Source organism: Electrona antarctica (genome assembly GCF_951216825.1).
Source record: "Electrona antarctica genome assembly, chromosome: 6".
Taxonomy (NCBI): Eukaryota; Metazoa; Chordata; class Actinopteri; order Myctophiformes; family Myctophidae; genus Electrona; species Electrona antarctica.
Genome location: NC_136811.1, coordinates 36520539 through 36546161, shown reverse-complemented (window position 1 = coordinate 36546161; position 25623 = coordinate 36520539). Strand labels below are relative to the sequence as shown.

The 25623-nt window shown below is 41.4% G+C and overlaps 1 protein-coding gene across 2 annotated transcripts; it reads left to right on the top strand.

Annotated features, from left to right (window-relative positions):
* Nucleotides 1–707: 707 nt before the first annotated feature.
* Nucleotides 708–21046, top strand: xrcc1 (X-ray repair complementing defective repair in Chinese hamster cells 1). Of its 2 annotated transcripts, none has more exons than XM_079504594.1 (17): nt 708–1197; nt 1366–1458; nt 1650–1757; nt 2396–2554; nt 2864–2941; nt 4037–4160; nt 4935–5041; nt 7214–7385; nt 7524–7767; nt 7916–8032; nt 15446–15528; nt 15989–16084; nt 18347–18392; nt 18737–18873; nt 19820–19910; nt 20099–20174; nt 20750–21046. In XM_079504594.1, exons 1-17 carry the CDS (start codon nt 1147–1149, stop codon nt 20855–20857), a joined length of 1890 nt encoding a protein of 629 aa, XP_079360720.1. In that variant the 5' UTR covers nt 708–1146; the 3' UTR covers nt 20858–21046. The 2 variants fall into 2 exon arrangements, with proteins under 2 accessions (XP_079360720.1, XP_079360719.1); XM_079504593.1 differs by having other exon boundaries at nt 709–1197; nt 15446–15527; nt 15985–16084.
* Nucleotides 21047–25623: the final 4577 nt, after the last annotated feature.

Here is a 25623-nt window from a genome sequence, read left to right as displayed (position 1 = left end):
AAATGGTGCATTTATATAGCGCCTTTATCCAAGGCGCTTTACATAGATTGTGCATTACATTCACCCATTCATACACCGATTGCGGCAGAAGCCATGCAAGGTACCAACCAGCACATCGGGAGCAATTTGGGGTTCAGTGTCTTGCCCAAGGACACTTCGACATGTAGACAGGAGGAGCCGGGATTCGAACCGCCGACCCATGGATCATTGGACGACCTGCTCTACCTCCTGAGCCACAGTCGTTTTTTTTTATTGATTGAAATTTTTATTAACAGTTTGCAGAATTACAGTACATTTCAAGCACAAACTCAATACAAAGGCTGTTAACTGTGAGTGGACGACCCAATTAAGCATTACACTTGTTTACAACAGGGTCCACCATGTTCAATTCATCAAAACATTTAGAGACGTACAAATAGACACTTCTATATAGACAAAGAACATTACAGGAATTCATCATCACTAGTTTATCTTTGATGATGATGAATAACTGTTCAGTAACTGCGTGCACAGCACACATAATCACTCATAATGTCTTCAATTCGAATTTCAAGTTTTAAAATAATTAAGTCAGTATTGTTGTCACTGTTGAGAGAGTTTACAGTTGTCCACTGTCCAGGCAATTCCTCCTTAATGTTGGTAGGGGGCGACCAACCTCACGTCAACAGCAAATTTTCGAAGAAGAAAACGGCTAATCTAATTGGCTGGAACTACGGACTGTAGGAAACTACGTCATCAGTCAACGTCAGTTTTTGGTGCGAAATTGAGTTGGTATTGTCATTGGCTTTATTTTTTAAATTTAAAGTATGATTTTTTATTTTCTGGTATTTCTTGAAACGCAAAGATACCAGTATAACAATGAGATATGATCCAAATGCGTAATTCTTCTCAACGTTCACATGAAATGAGTCTTTAGACGTATTGTTTTAACCAAGCTAGCTAGTTAGCCACAGACTCTCATTGTTTGCTTTGCTAGCTAAACGTTAGCTCGCCTGGCTGAAAACCAGTCATTGGTTGACCATAACTAGTAACTAACTACAATATTAACCTGTAGTAACCATAGTTCCGGTAATATATACATATTTTTAAACAGCCAATTTAGATAGAGGCATTTGCTTAACCTACTTTATTAGTGTCAACAACATAATGCCAGAAATCAAACTCAAGCACGTTGTGTCTTGCAGCAGCGAAGACACTGTAAGTTGACATTCTTTTACTCTCAGAATTGTAATAATATAACAATCAATCACAATTATAGTTTCCCAACACCTACTGTTGTTTTTCGTTGTTTTTTCCTCACTATTTCTAGCTTATTTAACGCACATTTGCCACATTCTTATTTATCAATATTGTATTGCTTTGCAGACTCACAAGGCTGAAAACTTGCTTAGCTCTGACACCTACAGGAAATGGAAGGCAGCAAAACCCGGAGAAAAACAAACCTCAGTCATTCTACAGGTATTCCTCTTGTGCTTTTGTTTAAACAATGTTTTTTGTGCTGATATGACCTAGTATGCCATTTCCATATTCTTTAAAGTAAGCTGTGAGTCACAGAGCTCAAATAGGTTCAACTGAAGTTTCCAGCCATTTAATGAATATCTGAAATAACTGGAATGTGCTTTAAATATGTGCTGTTTTCATGTTCCCAGCTTGAGAAGGAGGAGCAAGTGCACAGCATAGATATCGGGAATGAAGGGTCTGCTTTCATCGAGGTGCTGGTGGGAAACTCATCAGCTGTCAGAGACCAGGACTATGAGGTATTCATTAGTATGAAAACCAATGCACCTCAGTGATCATTAGAAATAGAATCCAAAAGAAAGTACACACATCTCTCAAAAAAGAAAGATACGTACAGGAAAAAGGAATGCAGTCTGCACACTGTTTAGCAGCTCCCAGAGGTAGTTTTATTTAAGGAGTAACGTTTCAACCCCAAATGGGTCTTCGTCAGGTCTACCTGATACAAAAATACTTGGATTATACTCTATTCAATCAGCGTAAAGGAATGGAACAAAAAATAGTAAGTAATACAAAGTAATTGACAGAGGAAAAAAGTTATTTTGGGGGAGAAGTACTCCTTTTAATAAAGACACCATCATTTGGTATCAGGTACTGTCGCTCCTAAACCATCTCGCCCCTCGATTTTTCCGCCGACCGCTCGGTTCGACGGGTCTGGTATTCTTTATTTTGTTTTACTGAGAAGGTTAGAAATAAGTTTAGGGTTAAGTTTAGGTATAGGGTTAGTTTAAGCATAATTCACTTAGGTTACTTTAGGAATACCAGGCCACGCAGTTCCGCCGGCTGTACACCTGGGGCGAGTTGGTAAAGGGGCGAGGGATGATTTTGTCAAAAGATCTGTCATTTTTATAGTTCAAGGTAATTTCAATGTTTCTACTAGGTTCTTCTGGTTACGTCATCCTTCATGTCTCCCACTGAGAGTCGAAACGGCACCAACACGAACCGAGTGCGTTTTTTTGGGTCCAACCAACTGCAGAAGACCACAGCCCAGGAGAAGTGGGACCGTGTAAAGATTGTGTGCAGTCAGCCTTACAATAAGGTGAGTGACGTTTCACCCAGAGGGTTGAATTGAAATAAATTTGAATCATGACATTCACGAAACGTGTATGATCACTGATTTGATAATAAAGCGTTGCTACAATGTTTCCGCAAGCATAGTCTGATTCATCACCGTTGAATATCAGTCATGTGTTCAGATTTGAGTTTTGAGAAGTGCATTAGACCAGCACACCATGATAGACTTGATGTCTATCACATTTATAGCAGATTTGTTAAAGATTGTATTACTTGGAAAGGTTATTCTACAGATACAAATTTAAATTATTATTTTTGTTATCTTACTCCCCAGAGCATAGCATATGGAGTTGCCTTTGTGAAGTTTCATTCACCACCAGATAAAAATGATCCACCAACAGCAGCATCGCCGGTAAGGAGGGCTCACTCTCTTGTCCCTTATACTCTTTGCTGTTAACTTTAACTTTTAGCTCTTGTCATATGAAAGTTTTTTTTCTTTTTAACTTGCACAGAGCAAGTTACGTTTATGTGTCAAAGGGAGCGCAGAGCCAGTGTGAATGTCTCACACGCAGACATGTGCATCCCAAATCTTTTGCCTACTAATTATTATTGTTACATACATATTCTGTATTGTGACTGTTTTTACTGAAATTTTTACTTAGAAAATGTGTATTTATTTTTTAGCATATTCAGAAAAGCAACTGGCGACAGGCGACCCCTCCAAATGAGTTGGTGGTGGTCACCCAAATCATTTGGAGGGGTCGCCAGTCGAGGGGTCGCCAGGTTCATGAACCACAGGTTGAGAACCACTGGTCTAGTCGAGTGCATTGTTAATTAAACGGGGATAGACTCCCGGTAGACTCCCTCCTGCACTATAGCAACAATAAGCCTCTCCGACCTGCTTACAGTACTCGAAAACGATGCTGCTGGTCTTTTAATTTACATATAGTCTTGTGTAGCCAAACGATCAGAGATCTCTGCCTTCTGATACGAGGGTTGCCCTATTGCTCGAGACAAGTAAAAAATAAAAGTATAGTTGGGCAAGTGGAGTTTGCTTTCTGGTTGGCTGAACTGGCAAGTAGGTTTTTGTAGTTTTTTTTTCTTTTTGAGTGTTTTTAGAGACAAAGAAGCAACTCACTGCTTTTGTTCGAATTCACACATGAGATATATTTCCATACACACAATTGAACGTCCTCATTCTCTGTTCTAGAAAGCACCCTCTCGCTCCGTCTTCACTCAAGAATTCAGTAATGGTGACCCCCACCTAAAAACAATCCTGATACCATCAGCATCATAATATGAACGACCACCCTAAAGTCTTAACATTGCTACTGTGATGCTGAGCCTGTTATTTGAATTTCTTGGTTTCCACACAGTTTTAGATCTCACCAGATGTATCAATAGGCAGATATATCTAGTCGTCTGGCTACATGAGACTTGAGTCACATATATCTGAGTCTGACTCGTATTTTTGACACCAAACTGGCTAATTCTTCACCCATGGCAGAAGTTGACAAAGCTGGGCCAGTTTAAGGTGAAGGATGAATCTCCCTCAGCAGCCCCCAGTCTGCAGCCTGGCCACCTTTTCTTCAACCGGGAGAGCATCACAAAAACCAGCCCTACACTCAAAGGTAAAAACATCACTTTTTATTGAATTGAGGCAGTGATTGGAATTACCCTACAGTGATCATCTTTTATTTGCAGGTCTTTATAAAGTAGACAGTTGACATTTGTATTGTAAACACACTTTTGTTTTGGGGGAGATTCGAAGAACACAATTTTGTGTAGAACTGAATTTTAGAAACCATTTCTAATCACTAAAGAACACTAGGTCTAGGGTGCATGCTGTCCAAATTATCTTTTCTAGTTTGCACTAGAGTGCAAATGCAAGTGAAATACTCCTTTACAAACATGTCCCTCCACCAATTAAACATATCACTGAATGATAGCCCGGATGGCTGGCGTAGAGGTCTGGGTACTACCTATAGTCTTGACAGCGTGTTGGGAGTTCAAGTCCCGATCCCGACGGCCTTTGCTACATGTCACTGCACATTAACCAGACCTGAGGCCGATTCTGAAAACTAAATCTAAATCCTAAATTTTCAGAAAAATAAAACCACAAAAATAATATGTTTGCTATACATGTATGTTTGCTATAGCTATATATCGCCTGTCAAGTGGAAACCTCATATGTTCAAAACCGTTTTCAAGATAAAAACAAAATAGAAAAAAAGGAAAAGTTTGGATCTGCTACTTTTGATGCCTTCATGTGACGCTGTAGTATGATCAATTAAGGCATAGAGTATGGAGAGAGTGTGTAGAGATGTCTTCAGAAGAACATGTTTAGTTTAATCTTTATTTCAAACAATTGAGTGTCTGGTGTCCTCTCTCTATCTCCTTTTTAGTTTCTCCTCAGATTGAGAAGCTGAGCTATGCAGCGGCCACCCTGCAGTCTAGTGGTGCCTCTCTGTCCTCGGGACCGTCCTCCACCTCTAGCAGCACCTCGTCACAGGTATAGAATAACAGTCTACAGCAGCACTTCTGAAAGGGGTTTTAATTATACCAGGAGGTCGAGAAGTTTCCAGTGTGGGAGTGTACACAGTGTACACTATTCTGGGGGGTTCCTAACCAGAAATCAAGAAGCCTAATGCCGTTCTTTACAATCATCCCAGTGGAACGAGTTTGGCGCCTTGTTTAACATTTGTGCCTACAGTATACTAAAGCCTTTAAAAGCCTCCTACCCTGACCATGTAGATTGTGGCAATCTTCCAGTTCCTACCTTTATAATTTTCTCCTCATGATTTGCCAATGCGTTTTAGACGCTTCCCCGTTTTTCCTACCGGATTTCGCACCAGTGAGGGGTGGGAGGGGCTAGCCTACAACAGGCCCGCAGCAGTCAGCACACAGCCACACACAGAAGTCAAGGCGCAGGCGGCTGTGTGGAACATGAAGCACAACGGAGCTGCGCTTATGAGAAACGACACAAATAAAAACTTCGGCGAAAACAGAAGCCCAACAGGCAACACGAGGATAAAGGAAACATTCACTCCAAATGTCCAGTTTGCTAATTCACAACTACTACTACTTTGGTGTTGAAACTTTGAATTTCTCATATAGGCTCGTAAGTTTACGCTATGTGGGGATTATCTGACGAGGTTAAACCTTACATACCGGTAGGCTATACTAAATTATAGCCTACTAAATTGGTCAATATCAGTAAAATAATATAGCCTTTCCATAGGAGTATCTTTTTATATTTTTCCAAGAAGAATACAGCCAGTAGCATATTTGAAATAACTAAAACATTATATCTCATTTACCTCAGAGAATGTTTTAATTCTGGATAAGATCATAAAAATGGTCTATGGTCTAATAATCTAATTCTAATATAAATAAATGGATGATCAAATGCAGGAGTTTTCACGACTCATCTAACAGGGAAGCGTTTTAGACTCACAAAGACTCGCCAAGCACAAAATTGCCAAAGCTTCCCCATTGTGCTGCCAGAGCTCTGTAGCCTGGCTAATAAACCAGACTAATATCACACAACACTGTCGCGGTATATTAGTCTGGGCTGGCTCCACTTGGATTTCATTTCCCGGGGGGCGGGTTCAAACATTTTCTCTTCGACGCAATTGGTCAGAGCTACTGTCAGTCAAAGGTCTCAAGCATTGAACGTCACTGTACCAAAGCCCGCCCATATTGCATACCGTGTCCCGATTGGCCCGACCTGTTCTCGGTTGTAGGAAAGAGGCGTGCTACTGAGCCTCGCCAGACCCTTGAGATGGCAGAGTCAGAAGATTTGAAGTGGTATTCAATGCTCTGCAGTCTATGACTGACTTTGACTTGATCATCCATCAAAATTAATAGCCAGTCTATTCCCCTAGGACAGGGGTATTCAACTAGATTAGGCCGGGGCCACAACTGTAGAATGATTGTGTGTGGAGGGCCGCACACTGCGCACAGCGTGCTCGCGAAGCACACTTTTTTTTTTGGATTCTACAAATGCATTTTGTGTTCAAACACAAAGATCTATGTAGGCTAATACATTTGTGCACAGTATTAGCACAGGGTGATATATGTCTATACAAGTATATGCTATACCTTAGAATAGACCTATTTGACAGAACGAGCGTCAACGAGCACTAGCTGAAAATGCAAACACACACACACACACCCTGCAGGAGTCTAATTTCTCTCCAAAAGCCCTTGAATATGATAGAATATAATTTAGGATTACTGTCATCATGATAATCTAGCACTTTATATATCGCACACATCATACCTGTAACTTTCTCTCTTAAAAAATAAAAAAAAATAAAAAACAGTTTTATTTTCTTTTTTTTTTAATTATTCCAAGGGCCACTAGGGGGCGCTGCGGCCTGCGGGCCGCCAGTTGAATAGCCCTGTGGGACTTGGGAGAACAAAATCACGCAGTCATCTTTCAACGCAATATGTTAAATACTAACTTGAGAATGTTGCCATTACACCATCTCCGACACTATCAGACAGTCGTATGAAAAGAGATTCTATTGCAATTTTTAGACTTTAGTTTAGTTTAGCAGAGTGTGAACAAAATAATTGGACATGGCTAATCATTTGCATGTTCTGTGCTGTGTGTTTGTGATTGCCTCTGTCACATTAAGAACAAATTACATTCTTTTATATCTCCGTTAACTCATAGCCTCCGGTGAAGAGAAAATTTGAGTTCAGTAAAGATCGCCTGTCAGCACCGGCTCCATCCATCTCAAAGAAGACCAGTCCCTCAGGGTCACCCGAGTTGAAGGCTGCCACTCCTAAACCCAAGCCTAAACCGAGCCCAGCCAGCACCCCCAGCGCAAGCTCTACTAATAAAGGTGACCCACACAACACGCACACAAGCACTAGCTCCAACCACTGTCTATTATACTGCATGTTATATAAAGTTGAGCGATCACATTGACAAATCGCGGGGCATTTAGTCTTTTATTAATACAAAACTCTTTGTGCTTCAGCCTCAACAGCTCAGAAGACCAGTGACAAGAAGCGAGAGAGCCAGTCCAAGCCAGAGCCTAAAGCTAAACCACACAAAGTCAAACCACAGAGCCCTGAGCAGGTGCCTCTCAACCAGATCATGCAGGGCGTGGTGTTTGTCCTCAGCGGCTTCCAGAACCCGTTCAGAGGGGAGCTGAGGGACAAGGCACTGGCCATGGGAGGAAAGTACCGTCCTGATTGGACCCCTGACGCCACACACCTTATGTGAGTGACAGTGAAAATCCATTTTCATAATAAAAGCATAATATGGCACACAACTTCCTGAGTTGACAAGTGCCTGCTGCTACAAAAATGTTGCCCCTCTGGTGTCAACGTAATTTTGATTGTCTTGTTTCTGTCCATCTGTGTCTAGCTGTGCCTTTGCCAACACCCCCAAGTACAGCCAAGTGAAGTCAGCAGGGGGCATCATTGTACGGAAGGAATGGGTGATGGACTGCCATAAAAGGAAACAGAGGATCTCCTTTAAACGGTAAAGCTGTGTGTGGAAAAAAACATCACTTTCCCACAAATAATGAGTAGACGAATAAAACAATCACAATCAAGTGAGGGGTGCTCTTATCATCATACGTCATCATAGATCATCTCACTCTGGCCAATCACAATTTGCGTCCTCGCTTTTGTCTTCAATGTTTGTGTTTACACACTTACACCCTCAAAGCTGGACATAAGAGGGCCTAGCGCCCCTCAAAAAGCACCTTACAGACCTATAGTCCAATAAAATGGGTGATTGATATTGCACACACAGAACTAAAACACTGTTTTTCACGCAGACACAGATAACGTACATCAGGTTTACAAAAGAGCCTGAGAAGTACGGACTCCTGTATTACTAAATAAGTCACTTGCTCTACACCAGGGGTTCCCAACCTTTTGCCTTTTCTATTACAATTGCATGGTTATAGATTCACGGTCGGGAAACCTTGGGATTCCCTTCTTGCGTACCGGTGGTATATGTCCCACGGACCGTTGAAGTACAGTGGTACAATGGTGGATAATAAAAAAACCCACAACATTCGAAAGACAAATATTGTACTTTTGACTACACTACATTTATTCAGATCTACAGATCTGACGTATTGTGAGCTTGTAGATCTACTATTTTCACTACTATTGATATATTTGATTAATTATCTATTATTGATGACAGGCGTGAACAGTTCTTATAACGGCAGTGGGTGCATATAAACGGTACTTTTTGGCCAGAAAGGGATTTTCTTTCACCGGAGGAAAAATATTCTCTATGAGGCAATTCTCTGGGCAATATCGTTTTTTTTCCCGGTGGAAACAAAATCCCCTTTTGGCCAAAAAGTACAGTTTATAAGTGTGGTGGGGGTTTCAGAGTGCTGTTTTGTTGTTTTGGTGAGTAGCAAAAACGTTCTTTTTATTTAGGCTGGTCTGCATTCATGCGAGCGGCGGAAGTCGAGAGTAACATAGCTCTAAATGCAACGCATTAGGGCTATGGACCAGAGCTAGGCTCTTTACAGACGGGCCGACGGCACACAGACAGCAGCCTCTCCGCTGACCGTGTCAGTGTTGCTGCAGGAGTATGAATGAACTGTGCGGTCACTGGTGCATGGTGCTTTTTGCTGTTTTCCAAAACAAACCAGCGCACACTACCGTTTGCTACAAAGCGACTGGAAGTACGAGGTTTACAGACATACCAAGTAGTCAATCATATGCTGATTAGGCCAGTTGCTGTATTATTAGCCTACCCGATCAGCGATCACCAGGGGGCAGCGACAACACACACACTGACAGTTTATCAGAGCAAGGTGATTAGTCTCGCTTTCCTCATTGTGGGTCGCAAATAGGTTTATAGTCTACCTGGCAGCAGTGAAACAAAGCCACCATATTAGCATTTGAATACCTGTTCTGTGAACAGGGAACAGGCACCCCCGTAAAGGTGCAGAGTTGTGTGCCGCTGATTGATGATGTTTGAGCTGGTATATTGAAATTTGCTTGCTCAAAATATGAGCATCCCATTCCAATTTGTATGCTTTGTTAACTTTGACACATGATGTAAAGCTGAAGTAACCTCTGAGGCCCAGCAGTGACGACAATGTGATCTTGATCCTTGTCCTTGACTCGCATGAGATGACTGCAGGGCATAAAGTTATCAGTCCTGGGGACGGATTTCAGTCCTGAGGATTTCAAAGGGGTCATTGCAAAAAAAAAAGTTTCAGTCCTGGGATTTCTTTTGGCTTTAAGCCCTGTGACTGACCTTGCTTGAGTGGTTGATGTGTGCCACTATAATGTCACATTCAGTCCCAGACAACCTCCAGGAGTTGTCTAATGATATGTCTCATTACCGTGGGAACTTTGCTGAGGCTCTGTCGAGACATTTATGAATCTGTATCTCCTAAATAATGAATGGTCGTACACATCTTGGACCGAGCAAGGCTCAAGTTAATTTGAAGGGTATTTGTTCCCCCCCACTCTTCATAACAATAGGCTTTGTGGTTGTGGTTTCACTTCATTCCATCTGTCTTAAGGAGTGAGACTTCCCCTGTGCCTTAGGTGTTGTTAGCTTACCCAAGATTACCAAACTCATTTGTAAGAAATCTTTGACAGTCTCAGTCAAATATTCAGTATTCATATTCAACATTACGGCTTGGCTAGATGGTGGGATAGATCTAGATGAGCATATTTCAGAACTGGTTAGTCTCCTCAGTACATTGTTTCATTATTTTATTTTTTGTAATTTGAGTCTCTGAGTAAGACCCTCGACCCCTAACTGCTGGGAGTTGTGTTAATTGTGCCCACTGCTCCCAATAGTTGGAACAGGTAACTCTGGGGACACCAGGAGCCCAGCTAGCTGCATGCTGCATGTTACTCCTTTTTCCTGTCTCACTACACTGTGGTCTATCAATATATGCAAGAAAAGACAGAAAAAATATAACAAAAAATAATAGCTAAATCTGCCCCAACATTCAATAACTAGAAAAGTCGCAATTTTGAAAAATTGCAAAGTGTGGTTGCCGCAATCGCTTATATAGGCCCCTCCCACAAATGTTGCTAGCCAATTACAATGTCACGTCACCCCTGTGATCATGTATAAGTAAAAAGGGATTTATCCCTCCAAAAATCATTTTTCTGCAAGAAACGGTTACATTTTTCGCATTTGCGGCGCCCCCTATGGATGGAAATGGAATCACTTTTGGCTTTTGGTCGATTAAACCACCTGCAACATCTGATTCAAATTTGGGATGGATTGAACATTCCATTCGTGATTTGTGGCATTTTTTGTAAAATAGGCCCCTCCCACTAACTTCGGATGACGATTAAGGCCGAACGATACGGACAAAAAAATCTATCCTGACGGAAATGGGCGGGCCTATATGGGGAGAATTTAGATTTTACGACCTACGTTTCAAGAGTTATAAGCCAAAATGTAAAGTGGGCTGTAATAGCGCCACCATGAGGCCGACCGATATAATCATAAGTTAATTAATTAATTATTATGAACATCCCCTCCAAGTTTTGTAATAGCGCTTACGGTCTCTGAGGAAAGAATACTTGAATTTTCGCATTTTCCCATTCATGTCAATGGGGAAATTGAATGCACAAATAAATTAATATCAATTAAACTATACAATATTTCTCTTAGCAATGAGCAAGCACACCATTCCCGATGAAGCCGGTCAATTTGAGATATGGCTCAAGTGCGTACCGTCAAAACTGTGGGAGGAGGTTTCAAATTTAGTTAAAATTTAGTTAAAGTGTTACAATTACAATAGTCTAAAGGGCAACCAGTGAACTCACTGAACTAATGTTAGACAAGTGTTCAATGAATGTAAGCATATATGGGCATACAGTGACCTATCTAAAATCCATATATCGATAAATGCCATGAAAGACATTGTAGCAAGCAGTGCATCGTCTTCTCTCTCCCATTTCCTTAAGTCATTATCCGATTGTACAGAGACCACCTCCTACTCCATCCTCTCTCTCATTCCCCCAGCCGGATGAACTCAGGCCCCATCCTAGCCATTCTATTGTGCAAGAGTGCTGCTTTGATGATGTATCCCTTATTTAAAAGCTGCATCTGTCATGTGTAATTAAACCAGCCACTTACTTTGATGATGACAAGTACCCAAACACACACACAGACATGGAACACGCATAAACACACTCGCTCTCTCTGTCGCTCCTTCACACACATTTGTATGTAAATGCACAACCTCTCATGGTGGAACAGTGCTAATATAATTAATGCCTTTGCATCAGGCACAATTCTCTTATGTATTTTTATGGTATTTCGTCATCAGCTAAGCACCTCAGTAATGCTCTCTCAACAGTCTTTATCCAATCAGAAAACCTGGGGACTGAAAAGAGTAGAAGGGGAAAAGTGGCTCTGGCTTCCACCTTCCACTCAAGTCGTGTAGAGTAAACAAATTTCTCATTAAAATGTGAAGGGTCTGTAGTAGCATTCATTCAGAGAGCATGGTGAAAACATTTCAGATTCGCATTTTGGCAATCTCACAGGGAGCAGATGCGCCTGCCAACTGTGATGATAACCGTTTGAACTAAAAACATGATTGATAGTGATGATGTTCAAAAGCTTGTTCGATATAGGGGAAGTCGGGCGGTGGTGATGCAATCTTTTCAAACTTCAAAGTCATGCTTCTCTAGTCTGGATTTGGCTCTGTAGAACTATCTAGAATAAATTCAGCGTGGTAAAGGATCCGATCTTAACCTTGGTTCTACTGGACTCATAAGAAGCCACTGTGTGCTTTCTTTAATGACATCACTAGCTGTAACTAGGACATTCAACAATTCAAGTGTATGGGCTAAGTCATTTTCATATAATGTGGTTCTTACTGTAGCTTATATATATATATATATATATATATATATATATATATATATATATATAGTAGTGGGCATAGATTCATTTTTTTAATCGCGATTAAACTCACTGCAATCCTGGAGTTAATCGCGATTAAAATGGCTCATTTGAAGTCTGCCAAAGTCATTCAAAATATGTGTGCGCTACCTAAATAATGACCAGAAGTAAGTCCTTGAGAACGCGTTTCTCAGGCCAGGTGGCCCATTAGACCAGGTGCCCGGCTAATTAGGGATATTAACAATACAACTAGCCTATTAATACCTTATATTTCATATTGTGTTGCCAAGTCTAGTCATTATAAGCTACTTTGGACTTGTTTATCTGTAAAGTTTTTTTAAAATATTGGTGGTCCTTGAGATGAAAATGTTTGAGAACCACTGCTCTAAAACAACATTGGACAATGATGTTTGACAGTCAGCACTATAGTTGCTAATTTTAAACCGTCAAAGCTAGTCCTAGAGTTTGTTTTGGTTGTGATGCACATGTGGATGATGGCATCATGATGCTACCGCACAGACCACACAGACTACCGCGGAGGCACGGACCCCCACGCAGACTATCGCGGACCCCCGTGCCGACCTCTGCGGGTGTCTGCGCCTCCGTGGTAGTCTTTGTAAGGGTCCGCGGATAAGGGGGGTCCGCGCAGGGTAGTCTAGTCCATTTGTACAGTTTATTTTTCGAAAATGTTCCTTTGGTTCCATTTGAAGTAGGCTAAGGCTACACTCGCAGTTACATAGACCCAGCTCCCAGACCCAACTTTGAGAATAGATTAACGGCGATATTTTTTTTTATCGCGCGATAAGAGTCTTGCGTTAACGCAGCACGTTAACGCCGATAATGGCCCAGCATTAATGTGTGTGTATATATATATATATATATATATATATATATATATATATATATATAGAGACGAAAAAGGACTCCTGCACATCCAACAAGACCCGTGGGAGGTGCAAGTCTAGTTAGCAGGCATAGACATCAAAAAGGGAAAAACCTTCCAAGGAAGGGACTGCACACTCCAGGGAACAAAGGATATATATAATGAAAGATCAATATGGGCAGGTGAGATATTTATTTAAAAAAAAAAACGCACACTGCAAATCTATCACCTATCAAGTACAAAAAACCTGGAGCTGTTTCACTGACGACGACTTCACACCACCACAGCATCTTTCCTGTGTCCACTTCATACTAAAGTCATTCACCCAGGTGATAATCACTAGAGCAGACATGTCTGTCTGCTTTGTAGGTATAAGCCTCTGTTGCCACAAGCAACCACAAGCTCCTTTTTTCATTTTTTAAATTTCCTTTTGGCCACATCTTGTGCGATAGATAAGCATGGGTCTGTTAATTTCTCCCCACAATGTGACGGGTGATGATGGATACAGGAAGTGTGGACATCTAGGAAGGTGGGCACCTCATGTTGAAAGAAAAAAAGCAAAATTGTCTTATGTAATTGTAGAAATATTTATGCTTTACATTAATTTAATTACGACCATTTTCTTTTTTTTAACATTTTGGGAAACAAACAACCAATTTAACATAAGGTGCACATTCTTCCTTTGTGCCTAGACTGCCTACTCTCCTGTTTGCCACGATATGATTACCCTTTGTGGTTGTATTTCATTCTCTTGAGTGGGGGTGGTCTTCACTGAGTGAGAATACCATAGTCACGTAGTGTTTGCGCGTGTGTGGAGATGTTTGAGGTGTGTGTGTGCGTGTGGTGGTTCACCCTTTGTTTTCTGTTTTTGTATATCTATATATATATATATATATATATATTAATATTAAATCAACATTAATGTAACCATGGATTTCTACAGTTTTTCACGATTGTTATAACATAAAAAATTTGCACAACCTTCACTTCATGCACATAATCGCTCGGCCCAATTTGGTACTACTACACGCTCCCTTATCTGCACTAGACTCTTAATTTACTTATTTACATTCTGTCGGTTACACATCACCTTGTTGTCCACTCCAAACACTAGACACAATCCTCAGTTGTTGCACACACTTCTCATATAAAATCCCAAAGCATCAACCTACAACACACAAATATTAAAATCTCTAAACATTACGGTCTTTTGAGCAACTTGCTGTCTGGGACAATGTGAGCTTCCACTGGGCTGCTCAAGTGCGTGAGTGGTTCCTCATTCTCCTTTCCTGAATCCCATTGAGGAGTTCTTTTCAGCTTGGAGGTGGAAGCTATATGAACGGAACCCACAGAGCCGGGTCCAATGCTTTAGGGCCATTGCGGAGGCTTGTGGCGAGTGTTGAGGTCTGTCAGGGCTTCATGATCCACTCGATGTCTGTCAATATTTTTGTGAATATTTGTGTGTAGGCCTACGCAGAGTCATTTTACAAAAGGAGAAATGGCTCATTCTCCAGAGTCATTGTCATTCATATGGTGTGTTCCATTCCATTTCTATGATTGTGTTTTCAATTTTGCTGTAAATGCTTGGTAGTGTGCAGCAAATGCTTAGTTGAGTGTACTAAATTAATGGTACAGTATGTTTGTCATTTGAGTGTCAGGGTTTAGCATTTTATGTGTGTTTTCAGTTTTGTGTGGGTTTGAGAAAGCAGTTATCGTTTTGAGAACCGTGTTAACAATCGTGGAAATACTGTAAGCAGCAGCTACTGTACCTACCTGACTTCAATGGATGGCATCTAGTTCCCACTCTAGTGTTGACGGCAACACATGTGAAATTAGCTTTCATGCAATATCTCGACAGGATATATTTATTCCAGAAAAACTGCAGTCTACATTATTCTGTGGTATTGTGTTGTCAAATAAAACATCATAACTTTCACACCTTGTGTGCACACCACTGTCTTAAACCTGCTTTGACATTGGTATTAAGTCTTAATTATGAATGTCAACGGTTCCCCTCAACTTCATTGTCACATGACACATCACAGGTTTAGGCAACAGTATGTTTGCAGACACAAATTAATACAGGGCAACATACAGTCAGTGTTTGTTTTGTTGATTTTTGTTCATCTGTCTCCCTTTCACCTTAACGCCAGGTATTTGATGGATGGAGCAGAGTCCAGCTCAGAGAGTGAGATGGAGATGGATGAACAGAGCGAAGAAGAGAGAGACACCAGGGTAAATGTGTTATTTTAGCTACTACTACTATTTGTTATTTAACAGAAAAATAAGGATTAAAACGAATTGGAGGAAAAAACCTTTTCACGCTATACACACTTACACTATGCTCTGTCTAATAGCGGGCTCCAACAGAGCAGCAGAGGCAGGCCACCCATACACACTATGACACTATGCTCTGTCTAATAGCGGGCTCCAACAGAGCAGCAGAGGCAGGCCACCCATACACACTATGACACTATGCTCTGTCTAATAGCGGGCTCCAACAGAGCAGCAGAGGCAGGCCACCCATACACACTATGACACTATGCTCTGTCTAATAGCGGGCTCCAACAGAGCAGCAGAGGCAGGCCACCCATACACACTATGACACTATGCTCTGTCTAATAGCGGGCTCCAACAGAGCAGCAGAGGCAGGCCACCCATACACACTATGACACTATGCTCTGTCTAATAGCGGGCTCCAACAGAGCAGCAGAGGCAGGCCACCCCAAAGAAGATTCCAAAGGTGGCTGAGGAAGATGAGTATGGCGGCTCCACAGACATAGATGAACCAGGTTTGAATCAAGCTCCTCCCCCAATTGCAAATTCTACTAATCAGCAGCAGATCAGGAATACGCCTTTGTTAAATTCGGCACAAGCTGTCAAAAAAAAGAAGAAATAATACTGCTGTTTTGCGTGTGGTTGAGAATTAGAGGAAAGTGTCTTGAGAGTTTTGCTAAGTGTCTGCTAGTGCGGAGGGCAGAGTTGCTGGTTAGCTTGGGTACTTGACTTGGTATGATTTTGTATTCAGTTACAATCTGATCATCCAGGACACGTTAATCCAGGTGTAAATCGGGTCATGTGTGTCCATCATGGATACGTTCACAGCAATAGTTCATTTCTAGATTGTTGGTCCAGACTTGTCTTATAAGAGTGTCACACTGGAAGTCCCTGTCGGTTTGCTAGAGAAAACACGGACAATGGGCTTTGAGAGTCTGAGATTGTATTTTTTCACTTGAATGATATCCTGAGTCCTGAGAGGGTAACACAGTTGACAGACTTACCCTTGAAAGACAACAGCAGCACAAATTGAACGATTGACTGCCAAGATAAGAGTTCAGCTGCAGTGCAAGTAGACGTACAATAATACAGTATTATCAACAGTCGTGCATGCACCATGGTGCTTTTTGTGGAATATAGGCTTTACCATGTTCTTGGTGCCTTTTTTATTCCTCAAATTTGAATCCTTTAATCTTCACAACAACCTTCAAAAACATTCTGCCTGCTGGTCTAGCGGTCCAGCCGCATGCCACGTCTAGGCTCTGGTCTTGTTGCGCGTTCGAGTCCCGTACGTGACGACCTTTGCTGCATGTCTCTCCCTCCCTCTTTCCTGTCCATCTTCACTGTAACTATCAATAAAGGCACAAAAGCAAAAATAAATAAATCTAAAAAAAGAAGAAAAAAGGCTTAAGTACAGTACATGAAATTAATTGAGTGGGGCAAAGGCACATGTTTGAGAGAGAAGGGATTGGAGGAGAGAGACCGCTTTTAGTTTTATGAAGGTCTGGCAGAGATGGATTGATGGACACCATGAAAAGGATACGGAACACGATGTATAAGAGGAACGGAATGGAAGAATGAAGAATGCACAATCACCGTGAAGGGACTTGTGCATGATTCTCATTTCTATGTTAATGTGAGGCCAGGAGTAAAGTGGCAAGGTGCATTAGTAAGGCAACATAATAGCACTTGCGTACAAATGGCTGGCACCCATTCCACCCTATTCAGCCTCAATAAGGCTGGCACCCATTCCATCCTATTCAAATGGCTGGCACCCATTCCATCCTATTCAGCCTCAATAAGGATTGGTCTACTGGCACCCATTCCATCCTATTCAGCCTCAATAAGGACTGGCACCCATTCCATCCTATTCAGCCTCAATAAGGATGGCACCCATTCCATCCTATTCAGCCTCAATAAGGATGGCACCCATTCCATCCTATTCAGCCTCAATAAGGATGGCACCCATTCCATCCTATTCCACCTCAATAAGGATGGCACCCATTCCATCCTATTCAGCCTCAATAAGGATGGCACCCATTCCATCCTATTCAGCCTCAATAAGGACTGGCATCCATTCCATCCTATTCAGCCTCAATAAGGACTGGCATCCATTCCATCCTATTCAGCCTCAATAAGGATGGCACCCATTCCATCCTATTCAGCCTCAATAAGGACTGGCATCCATTCCATCCTATTCAGCCTCAATAAGGACTGGCACACGCACGCGTGCACACGCAATTTCCTTCATCCCATATTGAGCTGCAACTCTGGGGTGGCAGTGCAATTCTAGTATAATACATTTCTGCAGCTGGAAAACGATGTGCACTTCTGTGCAAGGATACCCAAGACTCAAATGTAATGAAACTAGTGGTAAAAATGATGTGCAAAGTATCAGCCCAAACTTGCATTGCTACCGAGGTGATGTCCAACACCGGCATAAGAATGGAGCATGGGTAATGCAGCCGTGCAGTTGTTACTGATACTTTTATTTAAAATATAACACCCATTGGAGAAAGATCTGTGTTTGAAGGGATTAAGCTTTAGTTTAAAGCACATGCATGTATGTGATGGAGACCACAGAGATCAGTAAAGTTGTAATTGTGCATCAGTTTGATCAATTTCCTAATTAGTTTCATGGTTTGGGCTAGAGTACAGTGATTGTAATTTCAATAATTAGACTCTTAAGTACAAGGCCATGTTGTGACCTCAACACATTGTAAGATGTCTTTGGCTTAACTTCCTTGTTAATTACAAATGAACACTCAATTTCCCAGGAGACGACGATGATTCTGCCATGGACACAGAGGACGAGCTGAAGAGGTAAGATAAATTCAAATGTGTCTAATATTGATCGTGATGGGTTGTGTGCTAAAAACTGGCCAGTAATAGATTACCTTTGGCGGGCTCCACATCAGCCTATTTTGAATGGGTGCAAGAATAAAAAATAATGAATTAATGGAAAATGTGAATATTGTTCAAGTTATCAGCTTTAAAAACAAATATTAAACATCCATGGTTTTTGTAATTATGTTTTTTCCCCCTCTCTATATATACAATTACATCAAGTTAATATTTTTGGAATGGAAAGACAAGGGTACACTTCAGTGCTTCAGCTTCACAAGCTGAAGCACTGAAGTGTACCCTTGTCTTTGTCTACCTGACAGAGTTGAGACTGAGAGCAGACACAAGAAAGCAGAGACTGGAAAACACAGAGTGAAAGAAGAGGATCCCTACGGGGGATCGACGGATGAGAACACCGACGCAGAGGAAGAGGTGGACTACCCCATCCCAGAGTTACCAGGTCTTATATCTTATTTGTATATTGTATACATAACATGTACAGTGTATACCAGGGGTGCCCACACTTTTTTGACTTGAGGTCTACTTTTAAAATTGCCAGCTCAAGGTGATCTACCAACCAAAAGATAATTATCCCTTTGCTTAAAATACTCAAAATATGTACCTATATGGCGAATAAATAAATAACATTAAGGCATTAGGACTTTCAAAATCTAGGTTTCAAAATCAATTCTATTTATTTATCTTTTCAGTTTCCCCGCATTGCAAAGAAGAGACTTAATTTCTGACTTTTTCGGATTTTCTGACTTGATCTGGCCTGTTAACATTTTCATAGACCTGGTTGCTTGTTTCTCTCTCAGTCACGAAATGTGGCAACCGTCAAAGCTAGTCCTAGTTTGTTTTGGTTGTGATGATGGCATCATGATGCTACCGCACAGACCACACAGAGACTACCGTGGAGGCGCGGACCCCCACGCAGACTATCGCGGACCCCCACGCAGACTATCGCGGACCTCCGCGGGGGTCCGCGCCGACCTCCGTGGGGGTCCGCGTCGGGGGTCGCGCGCACCGCCGCCTGCCCGAGGCGAGGATTGTTTTTCTTTTTTTCTTTTTTCATGGCAAGGCCAAGCGGTCTACCTGCGCAGCGCTTGCGATCGACTGGTCGACCGCGATCGACGTAATGGGCACCCCTGGTGTATACTGTATATACACTGACTGAATATGTTTAAACTGCACATGGTATGTTTAATCCATTTAGACCGTGAACCCCTTTTTGTTGTTACTGTATACCTTTCAATCTGGGAACCCCTTTTTGTAACATTAGCTGTTCTTTCCTATCAAAGGGAAGTAATAAATACCTCTCTTCATATTAGTACAGCTAGTCTTATTCTCACTGTACCACTCCACACCCATTTATTTATTTTATTTTTAATTTTTGTTCATTTCAGTCTTCCTGACAGGAAAAAAGTTTTTCCTTTACGGCAAGTTCCCAAACAACGACAGACGTCTCCTTCTGCGGTACATCGTTGCATTCAACGGGTGAGGAAGTTGAGGTTTTGTTGGCGGTGCAACTCGTTGAAGCCAAAAGATATTATCAAGGAAATGCTGTCAGATAGTTGTCATTGTCACCACCCTGTACATTGATTGGCAGTAAATATTATAATGACAAACATATAGCTTTAATACTGTTCTTTACTCTCTCATTCTGGTCATTGTGTCCCCTCCAGGATGGTGGAGGAGTACATGAATGAAAAGGTGCAGTTTGTGTTGACCAGCGAAGGATGGCATGACTCCTTTGAAGATGTAAGTTGAGGCTCGTTTTAAAAAGAAAAAGGAATGTGCAAATCTGCCAATTTTGCCTTCACAATTTTCTGCACACATGTACTACATAAAGGTTTGATTGTTTCTGTGGGTGAGAATCCAGTGAGGGATCATGTCGCTGCATTACTTGGAATGTCCACTGAAAGTGACTTTCACATGTGAATTTTCACCAAATAGCAAGGGATTTTCGGAATGGGATTGGTACAAATTCTCTGAATCCACATCTACCGGGGTGGTAATGAAAAAATATATGACCCAATCTGATCTCTGAACGATCCCGGGTGTTACGGTTGTGTGGGTCCATCATTTTGGACCCATGAAGACCTATAGTGGAGGAGATGGCATCAACCTTTGTGCAATTACGCTCTCTGTGATGCTACTCGTCGGGTGAGGCAGTTGGTAGTCTATCTATACCCTCCCCATTCCAACAGCGGAGGGGTTCATTGGTTGGAGATTTTATTTAATGTCCAAAGATATGGTTTATTTGTTCAGACAAAGAGCGTGTGCGTGTAATATGTTCACATCACTATCATGTTATACCTTTTTTTCATTTGCAGGCATTGATGGAGAATGGCAATTTGTGTTTTGTCAAACCGACATGGATTTATGCAATCAATGAACGACAAAAGATGCTGCCCTATCAGCCATACTCTGTTGTCCCTTGAATACTAGAAATGCACATACATACATACATACATACATACATACATACATACATACATACATACAGTATGATACAAGCAAAGGGGAAAGCCATAAACTATTTGTATGGATTTTTTTTTTGTTTTTGTTTTCCCAATTCACTTCTAGTTGAATTACTCGATTGAAGCAATAAAGTTATACTGTAGTTCATACATGCATATCTCCTGTCTTCATTTAATTTTAAAATATAATTGCGAAATTTGCGACCGTATGTCGCAGATTTCATGAAAACCTGCCAAACCTTTCCGTCTCTCCATCACTCACGTCTCCATATATGGTTGTCTGTCCATCACGCCTCGTGACACGCTCCATACGCTCCATATATGTAGATCACAACGCCTCGTGACAAGCTCCTGAAGGTTGTCAGTCCGTCACGCCTTGTGACACGCTCCATATATGGCTGTCTCCATATATGAAGATCACGTTGATGTCGATCTGACATCATCAAACCCTCTACACTCGAGACACGCTATATATGCCATGAACCCCATGGCCGTACCTGTTTTTCTTTGTGCATTTTTGGTCAATGAAAAACAGGAGAAATATATGGGAATGTCAATTGGCCATATTGTGACAGTCTCATGATAACCAGTGTGGTTGCCGTGACGCGAGTCACACTTGCAAATGAACCAAGTTGGTACAACACATTGATATGTGGAGCTGACTATCATCACCTGGATCTCCATATATGAAGATCACTGACCTCATCAAACCCTGGGTAGCCATACATTGTTTGACATACTAGATCTGCATATATGGAGCCGGCCAGCAACTCTACATCTGACCTCACTGACACCAGATTAATAGTTTGACTCCTGCTTCTCAACTGTGCCGTATTAAGAAGCTCTGTTGTTGCCATTAAGTCCTATTTGATTGTATTAAACGACATAAAACTCACCATCATTGCAGCTGTACAAAAAGCTTGAATTCTTTCTATCTGCAAAGTGTTTGTTTCATAAAAATCACACCTGTGTGAAGTGAGGGGCACTAATATATTAAAGTATTAAACAAACGGTGCCAACACAAACATTAAACACCATCAACAATAAAGAGACAATATGACGTAAATGACACATTATGACGTAAATGTTCACTGTCACTGCGTTTACTAAACAAACTTTGAACTAAAGACAAACATTAAACCTGTGTATACCTGTGTATCAAAAATCCACTGTAGATATGTTATGAGCTACTTTCTGTCAAGAAATTCCTTGCAGGTGATTATTTGTGTTGGAGTTTCAAGCCCAAACCACACCAAAGGGTCAGGTTGGGACAAAACGGTTTTTAAGGTAGACCACACCAATGCAACACATTGCAACTCAATGAGTTGCATTTGTGATTTACCATAGACATAAACGTAGACGCCTTTTCCGGCTCTGGAGCGTATGTGCTCTTTGCTCAAGGGATGGCAAAACTTTCCCGAGATTCCTTGCGAAGCACCGCGGAAGCATGAGCGTGCATCACAGAGCGCATGTTCGGTCTGATAAGTCCCGGAAAAGATGCGCTGTGATATATCACTCAACGGCCCTGTGTACCACCTGTTTTGAATTTGCACATGATGCAGGAGGCAGCAGGATGTTGCTTTGATGAAAGCGAGATCTTCCAAACTCTGACACTGAATTTCTTGACAGAAAGTTTCTCATCTTTAAACCTGGCTCGCTCCTTTGCACATGAATCCTAGCATCCCTATTTTGAGCATGTCATAGTAAAAGTAGGTGAACATTCTGAGAAAGATTACAAGCTTGAAATGTGTCGTGTTGTGAGTAGCTTGCCTATATTCTGCAAAGAGAATTGGTATAGAGAGGAAAAAGTAACATCCCTGGTCTGGATTCCAATCAATGAAGTGTATAGGGTTTGAGTGATTTAAAACTATCAATATTTAAAAAGACAGTCCCATTTGTCATCACCCCTTAATTCTTTGGTGCATAGGCACAGCGCCTCAAAGAGCCTCAGCCAGTATTCTGAAGTCTTTCCACTGGCTCAATAATGAGAACCTTTTTTTATTTAGGACCTTTTTGCTTTTGTGTTCTTGGCTTGTCTGGTGTTGCTCTCCTGCTACACCAGGATTTAGTACGATTTAGTATGCTTGATGTTAATTGCGAACACCTTTCTTACATGAAGTCTTGGCAAGGCATATCAATTATATATTGTTTGTCTTTTCTGGTACTGTTTACATCCTGAATGAGTTTTTGTGTATATGAACTCTAGGCTACCCTCTGAAATTCTCATTGCATGCTAGCAGAGAATCTGTGAGGGAGAAGAATGCACTTTTGAGGTTTTTATTCACCTCCCAAACACCAGCAGTCCACTGTGCAGTCTATAATGCAGTGCAGCCTCGACAAAGACGAAAATAAGACTGACCTAAATAATAGTGGGGCCTTGTGCTGTCGACCAACCTTTCCACACAATACATGAACAAGTTTAAAGCCATGACTAGTGCCAAGTGTTCTTTTGCAACTTGACACACACTTCCAAGCCTGCTGTATGGTGGTTAATTGGAAGCATCTGGGTAGTCAAGCGTGTGCAATGTGAGTTACTGTAATGTTAAATTATTATTTAAAAAAATCACACCTGTGTTAAGTGAGGGGCCTTATATTTTTAATTGTAGAACAGTCATAGGACAGTCTATTTTAAGGCCAATGTGAAGCTGTAAAGGTGTGCAAATCAAGCTAATAAAATTGTTTCTTAGAGCAGACTTGGCGTATCTGCAGTGGCGGCCTTATATGTTTCAATCGTTTCAATTGAAACAGGCTTCGAGCCTCCAGGGGCCTCCTGATTTATTTTTCATTTTGTTGTAATTATTATTATTTGTAGTAGTATTAGTAGTAGTAGCAGTAGCAGTAGTAGTAATATTGCATTTTTGTTTGTAATTGTTCCCATTTCCCGGTGTGTGCATTCACTGCACTAGCAGCGCTGAGAGTTGCGATTGCATCATTGTATAGCCTATGCTGCCTCCCAGTTTTACCTTAATAATTTACCTTAGTAATTCAAGACAAATTAAGTAAAATAATTGTTTAATCCAGCTGCTTTTGTGTATTTTTCTACTTGACTGTGCTGTATGCTGTTCATGCTTTGAAGTCTGATAATACACACTGACACAATTTTTTTTTTTTTTATAATTATTAACTAGAACTGCACTCTGTCGAGTGCCAACTTGAGCGCGCAAGTACTGCTGGCGGTTACGGGTTTCAGATGGTGACGTAATTAAGATATGTTTCAATATTGGTTGGGTAACAGGTAACGTATGTATGTATACATGTATGTAACTTGAAAGTAGTATACTGTGGTCGGCTGGACCGAAAGGTAGTAGGTACGGTATGTATGGTAGGCGTGGTAGGTATATTCTATAACTTTTAATTGGCTGTTGATGGTGACGTATAATTGTCTCCACCAGGCCGAAGGCATGGGGAGAGAGTATGTTTTGCACTCCGTCCGTGTGTCCGTGTGTGTGTGTGTGTGTCCGTCCGTCTGTTACCAGCTAATCTCCGGCACCGTTAACCCGGTCGATGCCAAACTTTGCACACACACTCCCTGGATGCCAACGATGAACCTCTGCCCCACATTTTCCAGAACGGCCTGTTATAGCGCCACCATGAGGCAGCTTTTCACATTTTTTACCTAAAACTGCACCGATCTGCGTGACGTTGCATGCACACTCCCTAGAGGCCAAGGACAAACCTTTGACCTGCATTTTCCGCATCTGCCTTTTATAGCGCCACCAGGAGGCCGACTTTTGTAAAACACATTTTTGGATATTACTCCTCCAGATTCTGTCCAAAAATCTCACAAATCGTTACACAGTATCTCTATGGTCATGTGCTCAAGTCGGATCTGTCCGATATTTCATATTCCATCCTAATTGGCTATAATTGGCTTTCACAGTTTGCAAGATTGCCCCGTTTTGAACAAAAGCCTCAAATCATGAACGCAGCATGCAATTTACGTGAAATCTTTCACACATTTTCTTACTAGGCTGAGGAATATATCCCACCCTTTTCACATTGGCCTGTTATAGCGCCACCAACAGGTTGATTTTTGCAAAACACATCCAATTGCCATCAAAGGCGTATGAAGAAATGGCACCCTTTTCACATTGGCCTATTATAGCGCCACCAGGAGGCCACAACCCGACCTGCCCTGGTGGACACCTGTGCCCCGAGGGGCACTTTTTCTAGTTAAGATATGTTTCAATGTTGGGTGGGTAAAAGGTTATGTATGTATACGGGTGGGTGACGTGACATGCTGCCCTTTGCTGTCCTCAGTGTCAAACGCGTATAAATAAAAAATATATTTGTCAAAAACCTTCTGAATATTGTGCAGGACATTATGCTTCATGTGAACATACTCAAGATTAAAACATTTCATTCCTCATTTCTTCAGAATTTTCAACCAAACATAGCAAAACTCATATGGTGCGACTGTCCTGGCCCTGTTTCTCAAAGTAGGAACTTGAATAAAACTAAGGGGAAAAAATGCTAAAATTATTTTAAAAATTCCATAAATATAATATAGATGTCTATTTGTGAGCCTAATCTTTTCAAAGTCCAAGCATAATGTTTTCAGTCATTTCTGATCAAAAAGATTTTGTCCCCCAAACCAAAATCATATTGTGTGACACCATTTTGGGAAATTTCAACAGGCAATTGTTTGGACACCCATTGGGATAGAGAGGTCCTTCTTCAGTAAGGCTGCTCAGCACTTGCATTACAATAGAGGGTATGCACATGCT

What these genes read in the sequence shown, in the direction of transcription:
- xrcc1 (XM_079504593.1), top strand. Translation starts at nt 1,147, where the DNA reads ATGCCAGAAATCAAACTCAAGCACGTTGTGTCTTGCAGCAGCGAAGAC. An exon ending in GCAGTCAGCCTTACAATAAG is followed by an intron (nt 2,555 to 2,863) that starts GTGAGTGACGTT and finishes CTTACTCCCCAG; the next exon opens with AGCATAGCATATGGAGTTGC. An exon ending in TACATCGTTGCATTCAACGG is followed by an intron (nt 19,911 to 20,098) that starts GTGAGGAAGTTG and finishes TGTCCCCTCCAG; the next exon opens with GATGGTGGAGGAGTACATGA.